Source organism: Malurus melanocephalus, unplaced genomic scaffold (assembly GCF_030028575.1).
Source record: "Malurus melanocephalus ecotype Western Australia unplaced genomic scaffold, MMel_1.1 scaffold_60, whole genome shotgun sequence".
NCBI classification, from domain to species: Eukaryota; Metazoa; Chordata; class Aves; order Passeriformes; family Maluridae; genus Malurus; species Malurus melanocephalus.
In genome coordinates this window covers 448097-456483 of record NW_026623292.1, presented here as the reverse complement: position 1 = coordinate 456483, position 8387 = coordinate 448097, and the positions used below count along the sequence as shown (strand labels likewise).

The 8387-nt window shown below is 38.8% G+C and overlaps 1 protein-coding gene across 4 annotated transcripts; it reads right to left on the bottom strand.

Moving 5' to 3' along the window:
- Positions 1–433: 433 nt before the first annotated feature.
- Positions 434–8303, bottom strand: THAP5 (THAP domain containing 5). Of its 4 annotated transcripts, XM_057366112.1 has the most exons (4): positions 8147–8212; positions 7654–7910; positions 4640–4829; positions 434–1665 (listed from the first exon to the last, which is right to left on the bottom strand). In XM_057366112.1, the coding sequence occupies exons 2-4, from the start codon at positions 7695–7697 to the stop codon at positions 727–729; spliced, it is 1173 nt and encodes a 390-aa protein (XP_057222095.1). In that variant the 5' UTR covers positions 7698–7910; positions 8147–8212; the 3' UTR covers positions 434–726. The 4 variants fall into 4 exon arrangements, with proteins under 4 accessions (XP_057222095.1, XP_057222094.1, XP_057222093.1 ...); XM_057366111.1 differs by lacking the exon at positions 7654–7910 and having other exon boundaries at positions 8147–8303; XM_057366110.1 differs by lacking the exons at positions 7654–7910; positions 8147–8212 and adding an exon at positions 5968–6143.
- Between the last annotated feature and the right edge of the window lie 84 nt (positions 8304–8387).

Here is an 8387-nt window from a genome sequence, read left to right as displayed (position 1 = left end):
AACAAACTCTGCTACTTTCACCAGCAATTTGCGCTGCAGAACACTGTTTTCTCAGTGTATTATTAAGGGTATACGTATTACCCAGCTGTAGGCTGTAAGAGGACTAATGAAGACAGCATTCATGGAGTAGTTAGAACTTTCCCTTTTACTAACTAGCAAAATCATCAGTGTTTCAGATAATTCTTTCCACTTGAGCTGAATCATAAAAACAAAACACTGAGATGGGCATGTCCACTGGAATAATATTCTTAGAAAATTTTTATTTCTAGAACCAAATGAAACACCTTTTATTGCAGAAACAATTTTAATAAGATCAAAGCATACAAAAACTATCAGAACAAATGTTAGATGAACAGAAGACTATAGAGCAATTGTGGCCTCACTGGACAATGCACACATATATATATATATAAAATTGTTCATCCTATATTCTCTCCATTCTACAGCTGCCCCAAATTCAGGCATTGCGTGTTTCAGAGAAGCCTTATCTTGTACTGACTTGATTCACATCCATTTTTAAAGAAAACTTTGCCAAATTCAGGGTTTTTTTAAATCTTACCCGCAAGTCATGTTTTACAGAAAAGATTCTACCACTTAGCTTTGGTTGATGTAACATTTTAAAGAATATTAGATGTTTAGAATGCCATGACGGAAAAAACAGTTAATTTGTACAAAAGTACAGCCAAAGAGGCTAAAAAGATATTTCAGAACCATAACTGAAAGCCTTTACTGTATCATAGTCACTTCAAGTGTTGTAAAGCAGTTTTCTACCATTTTCAGCTTTTCTTCAGGAAGCAGGTTTTCTTGCTTCAGCTGTCCAATAAAAGCTTCCAAGGACCTGAGTCTCCCCAAAGTTTTTACCTCCTGCATTTCAAGTAAAGTTATCTTAGAGTGGAGTTTTGAAATTTTTTGCCAAAGGTGATCTCTGTCTATGTCTTGTCTGCAGTATGAATGCTCMGTCTGCAGTATTTCATTTCCAGCATATTCAATCACTTCTCTCTCCTCTGTGTCAAGAAACTCTTCCTTAGCAGGCAGGAAAGAAGTATTTACTCTTTCAGGCTCTTCTGGACTCTCAGCTGGCACAATAATAGCAATGACAGACTCTTCACTTCCACTGAACTGCTCAATAGTTTGTGTGACTGTACTCAGTAAAACTGCATCTTCACTTGTCTGCACATCACCAGAACAGACCACATGAGGGACAGGATTTTCAACTACATAGTCAGTAACTGACCCTAAAGCATTGTCCAGTTTCAGAGATGAATTCAAGTAGTCAGGGTCTGTAAATTGCAGGACTGTAGCTGTACAACCTCCTGGATTCTCCACGGAAGTATGAACACTGGGAGCTTCCATGCTCTGGACTGCTGCTGCCATTAAAACAGTATTAGGCTGATGCACATACTGCTCAGATGAACTATCAACAATGACACTGTCTGCCTGAAAGCCAGCTTCATTTTGGAGTTGTAGGTTTTGAATTTGTAAAGGTTTACTCAATACAGTTGGGCAAACTACTTCTGCTTTTTCCTCTACATTTTGTGCAATTACAGGATTTTTCTTTGGTGTACAAGATTCAAGTGGTACAGTTGCATTCTCTGATACTACATTTGTTTTTTCCTGATCGTCTTTCTGTACCTGTTGTGGACTGTTCTGAGAAGAATCTTTTTCCTGGAGGAGAAAAAAGAATTAAAAACAAGAAAATCACCACCTTGTGACAAGAAAATCACTGAGCATAAAAAAATTAGGCAAATCTCATTCTATGGCATGGTACTGCATAAGGACTAACTTTGATGAGCCCTATTTAAAAATTACATCAGAGGCCCAAGAATTTATGCAAGCATCTTCCATAACTTTGCTTTAGTTCCTAAGTGTTAAGATAATATCTTAAAGCTCTAAAGGCAATAACAGTGTTTGGTTTTATAGTTTGTTTTTTTCCTTTATTATTGTGGTTTGGGGTTTTTGTTTTGTTGTGGCTTTTTTTCAAACTCTAGGGAACTTGGACTGTTTTATACAAGACGCAGAAATTTTAAATGCACTTGAAGAGAAGTGGCTACACAAAGACTAGCTAGCATCTTCTATTACAACCTGAGACATTGTATTAAATACATGTATGTTAAAGGTACACAGTACAAACTTCTTACATTAAAGATGACTGTAAACAAGCAGTTCAATTCTGACAACTAAACATCACAATTTATAAAAACTGAGATTTTTTTGCGATAGACAGAAATCTTAATAAAAAAATACAATGTTAACAGGACTTTAAACACAAGTTAATACTGAAGAGACAACTTGAAGCTTATCTTTTTTTATCTACTTTCTTTTCCCTTCCTCCACCTAAGCTACATCACCACATGATTACATTTAAGATCAATATAMAAATGAGATTGAGATTAGGTATGTCTCTCAGTGAAACAAAAAAAATAGTGGGTGTCTTGTTTTTTTCTAGTAGACCTGATTATGAAAAGACCAATCTGAAGAATTTGTACTCATGTAAAACTGTGTACATGTTTAGCCTAGGAACTAAAAGATAAAACAAAAACTACCCTGAGCAAAGAAACAGAAAAAGAAGCAATTCCAACATTACTAATTAAACACAGGCCAGGCAAAAAAACCAACCAAACCAATCAGCAAAAAACCATGAAAACAAAAAAAATCAAAACCAAACGAAGAACCCCAACAAAACAACCCAACAACAAAAAAAAAAAACAAACCAAAACCCACAAACAAAACAGAATAACAAAAACAAACAAAACAAAAACCCTCACAAAACCAATCAACCATAGAAACAAAAAACCCAAAGAAGAGACCAGGCTACAAAAACTTATTACAATGAAAATGGTTATTTCAGAGTATGTTCTTTAAAGTACGTATGTAATCTGGAGTATCCTATGTATATTAAACATAATGATTCCGTTTTATATGAAACTTCAGTCTTAAAAGGACTCGAAAATTGATACAGAAATAGCATTTATTTGGTTACCTTTACTTTTTCAAAGATGATACTTATCATCATGTCAATCTTTGGGGTTTTGTGAAAATGAAGCATTTCCCTTTCTTTGTTCTATCACCAGCTGAAAAAGACTTTCTCACACTATATATTTTAACTAGACAAATCTCTTACAAAATAGATTAGGTAAATGTACCCCAAACTCTCACTTATTAGAATTACCATTAAGGTTAAAAGAAATGCAGCAAAACAAGTCTCAGGATAATTGTTTGAAGGCAGACCCTTACTTCCACTGAAAAGCCTCCTTATCTGTCAGTCCCTGCCCTCACACTCTTAGGTCAATTTTCAAATAAAAACCTTTGCAAGCTAATGCAGAATGGTTACTGACACTGAAATGCGGGTGACTAACACTGCTCTTGAGCCACAAACATTGTTCATTTAGAAGAAGAAATGGAATGAAATGTTTTATGAAGAATCTTTAAGCATTTCTGGAGACATCCCCCATTTGCTCAGTAATACATAAAGCAAAGTGGTGGTGAGCAATATGCAAATACTGCAATTCTTTGCTCTGTTCCCAAAGGCAGCTTAGGGCCTCAGCTTCTCATTCCTCTACATTAAGTCAGGAACACACTAACCAGGAATTCCTTCCCAAAGTAGGAATACTCAGTCTATGTAGAAAGTTAAGGTTTGGGGCAAGTGAGAGAACCAGAGATCAAGTAAAAAAATATTGTTGATTTGCTGAGCTGGTCACTAAAAGGGTATAACTTGATGCTTAGAAAAGTGCAGTGAAAAGAAAGTAATGCTAGGAGAGAAGTGAGACCCCAGGAAAGCAAGTTCACAGTACCACAGATGCAAAGCACTGGCATCTCTTTTGATACCAGGAAAATGATGGATACATTAAAAATAAGCGTAGGATATTTTTTTTTCTGAACAGGATAGATCTATCTTGGATTTCTCAGAAATATATTGCTGATGCCAAAATAATTTAGCGAAGCCATTGGAATACTCTTGGCAATGTAACTGCATAAAGCTTGTTACCTTTGTAACTCTAATGTCCACCTTTGCAGGTGTACTATGACTGCTCGATGGTCACACGCAAATCAAGACAGAATGAATTAGTGGGTAAAAGACAACTTTTATTTGGGGTCAAAACACCCATCTTATTTGTAATAGCACAGAAGCATGGGGCAACAAAGTCTAGTTGCAAAGCTAAAGCTCCCTGTTACAATAGCAGCACAGGAATTTGAGGGATATATTGAACCAGGGCAGAAGGAGTTAAAGGAGAGATATTTCTTGCTAAGTTACCACTGCTACAACTTGCAACATTTTCTGCTTTTGTATTTGAGAGATTTATCAAGATTACTTGTCACATGTGTGAAAGACAAGATGGAATAGTCTTTATAGGATATTTTTGGCAGCCTACAGTCCTGAGCTTTTAGGTTAAAGGTTACGGACAGGAAAGACATTAAACCTCCATTTAAAGTAGGGGAATTTATTCTTCTTTTACATTATGGAATCATATCTGTTTCATGTTAGCCCTGCTAACAAACTGCTCTGATAGACAGGAACTCTTTATCTAAATGAAATATTATTATATTACAGATAATTAGAAAATCTGTATTGCATTAATAGTTAATTAATAGCTTTCTACTACAAAACAAAACAAAAAAAAACCCCACAGAAATGGATTACCTCTTCATCTGGGGAAGAGAAAATAGTTGGCACAGCAGTATGTTTCAGGTATCGTATCCCCCATCGCACATCCAGGGAATCAGGGGTAAAATGATCACTGCAGAGGAGCTGGTGCTTACTTGGGGTCCATGAATCTCGCTTCATATTCCGTAACCATTTCTCAAGTCTCTCTTTATCATGAAGTGGAAATCTTTTTGAGGTAGTTGAAAAGACAAACAAGAACACATACAAAAAACCCTTGTTATTGTTGTTTTTTGTGTTTTAAATATCACATTTTTAGTTACACAGTAGCCTACCCTTACACAAGATAATATTTTTTCAAAAATTTTAAATTAAATGCTAATCTGGATGCCATGTACATGTTAATTCAATAATTACCAAAAATATTTCTAGTTGGGTATTTGCTCTGGAGTTCAGAAGCAGATTTTCTGATTTCGACTAGCCAAGGATTCCAGAATTGATGCCCAAGACATTTTGAAAGGTTTGACCCTACAACACTTGCTCAGAAAGCAGTTCTGCTGATGGGACATGAAATACTCAGAAATAATTTAAAAAAAGTTAAGACTGGCCCTCATTTTATTAATAGTATTTCTAGGCCTTATTTGTCTTTTTTAACACAACTTGTATTTTCTGTTTAACAAGATACCTCCTAATACATGCCCCTCTTTGGATTATCAGATAATTTAGCAAAGTGAGTATTTCAAATACAGGATTTAAATTGTGTTCAAGAAGTAAATACATACAGATGCAAAGCATTTCTGATTTTGTGTTTCAGCATTAAGCTTTCTCAAAGCATTAGGAGTCCACATCGCATTTTATAATTCAGAATTAACTTTTCAATTATCTAACCTACATGGAAAGAAAAATGAYGAGTATACACCTTCACAGAAAAAAAAACCACCACTGATTTTGAAAATACATGCAAATGATCAGGCAAACTACATCGGAAAGAGAACTAAATTAAAGGGAAATTAAAGGCTCATTGTGATGCGTACACTCTCAAGCAATGGTGGTAACAGGAACATAAACATTCAAGCCACTCTGGTCTCTCACCTCTTCTCAGACAGGTATCAGGGTTATTTGCAATGTACTTCCATATTTCTCTCATGCCTATCAATTTTATTTTAATTCTAGCATGTAACCACATATGATACTTAAACTGTAAGTTGAGTTCTGAGCGTTGTTAAATGATTCCTAAGAATCACGAGCAATAATAATTACAAAAAAACCAAATATTTAAAAATAAAATCTCTGCTTTTGTGATCCCACCCTAAAATCCCTGAAGTTGCAGGTTTCCTCCAATAGCCACACACAGCAATGACTCTTACGCAGGCCCTGTGTTCCAAAACTGCAAACTCAGGTGATTTTGAGAGAAAGATGGCTGAAAATCACAGCATAAAGGTGTTGCTGAACCCCTTCTCCAATCTTTTGCATTTGTTGCCATCTAAGTCTTCAAATCACCAAGGAAACAGAGCAATCTTTTGATGCATCCAGCTCTGAGTATCTGCAGGAATGCAAGGAATAATGCTGGTGAGAATACAATAACCTCTGAAGGACAGAGAGGTTAGAGGTTCAGGTTTTTCAAGTCCTGTCTGCTTAGATCACGTAAACCTGGGTCCAGCATAGAATGTATGGCAGAACACGCTCCTTGAGTAACAAAGCTTGGCCTGGATATTACTACAGAAATCTGGAGAAGTCTCTCAGTAAGAGGATGGCTTCCTTCAACTAAAGGTCATGTCACCAATCACACCCTCTCCAAGAAGGCCTTGAGAAAATTTGCTCCCACTGCAGTTACCCTCACGACACAGGACACACTGCTCTCCCCACTCAGCCAGCTTCAAGTGGAAAACAAAACAATCTGCAGCAAGAGACAGGTCTGATAGTGAAAATTATTATTTTATCTTAAGGGCAATTTTGCTCAAACCTGCTCATGTTTCAATACCCCCTTACTCATCAACAGAATCCTCTCTGGTGTAAACAAGATACAAAAACAGGGGAAACGGAAGGAGGAAGTGGACAGAATTTATTTAGCAGCTGCCATGACTGCACAAGTCAGAGAAGTGAAGAAATAAAACTAAGAAGGGTAGTTAGGGCAGTTGAGATTAGGTGACAAAAGGTTTGGAAGGGGCTCAGACTCCAACCATAGAGCAGCATAGGACTTCTTCAGTGGTGGTAAGTGGCAAGGAAATAAAACTTGTAATTGATGTCAGTCGTAGTTGCTAATATAGGGCAAGAGAAATCTATAAATCAAATCCCAGTGTCCCTTCTACAGGAGCATGAAATTCGGAATGCAGCACAACTCAAAGGCTAGATAAAACAGCTATGTTTTTGCAATCATCTCCATACTGGTGCCATATATTTTAAACAAGTTTCAGAGCTCAAACTTGTTTGATTATCCATGTGGTACTCACATTCTCTAAAGCCTAAAGGGAAAGAAATTATTTTTGATTATTTTATGATGCATATTAGAAATGTGCCAGGAAAATAAGCTTTCCTGCAATCTAAATTAAAATTCCTTTCAAAGCAGTCTTCCGGTGGGTCTTCCTACACTGCCCTCCTGATCTTGGACTATGACTATTCAGAAACTGAAACAAAACTTAGTTTGAAGTATAAATTTTACCAAAACAGATTTTGAGGGCAATTGTGAAATTTATTTGTCAAATTTTTATTAAATTGCTGCTGTTGACAAACAGTTCCATTACTATTATTCTACACAAATACATTAATATTTAGTTACCTGCACTTTGTTTCTCTCAGGATTGTGAAATACTGTTTATAGCTCCCCATCCCGGGAATCTACAGCCACGTAACCACAACAGTCCAGAGGTTACTGCGGGCCTGGGATAGCAGCTGATCCATTCGGTGTCTAGACAGCACAATGCAGCCACCATAAACTGATTTTTGGCAACCGACCTAGTCAGCTTCCACCTAACTCAGCTGCTTCCAGCCAACCACTAATGCCTCCGTTCACAGAGCAGGAAAAGTTTAATTTTAAGGAACCCATATATGCTTACTTGCCTACTCTTCCAGGACCTCCGCCTGGCATGCAAGCTGCCATACACAGGACACTTCACTTTTAAGCCAAAGCCACCATCACTGCCTGCCCTGCTGGAACATCCCTTCCATATAGGCAGCAACGAAACAGAGTTAGATGTGCAAATTTTATTTTTCAGTCGAATCTCTTTGCTGTTCATTTCAGGACCCTCCGCACATATTGCAGAGTCCTTGGACGCTGCCGTATCATCGCCTTCTCCACCAAGTTGCGTCCGTCCTGTGCGAAGTATAGTGTATGTGATTACATCTCAGCTGTCCATCCCTGTTCCCTACACCTTCCCTTCCCCCAGGGAGGTCAGCATTATTTCCCTCCAGCCTCCCGGGACCATGCGGGGTTACAGGGCAACCACCACCCCGTGGCGTTGAGTCTTTCTGCCATTTACTTCCGCTGTCTCACTACCACCACCACGGCCAGCACTCCCCCAGACCCCGCCCGGTTCGGCGGCCACTCACGGGTAGAAGCTGAGCTTGCGCTGGTCCCTGGCGCTCTGCCCGCCGCGGTTCTTGCAGCGGGTGGCGGCGCAGTACCGCGGCATGTCGGCCACCGAGGGCCGAGCGGGCACGGCAGGGCAGAGTGGGCCGGGCCGGACCGGGTATGGCACCGCCTCCTCACAGCGCCCTCAGCGCGCACAGCGGGGCAGGGCCGGGCCGGGCCGGGATGGCACCGCCTCCTCACAGCGCCCTCAGCGCGCAC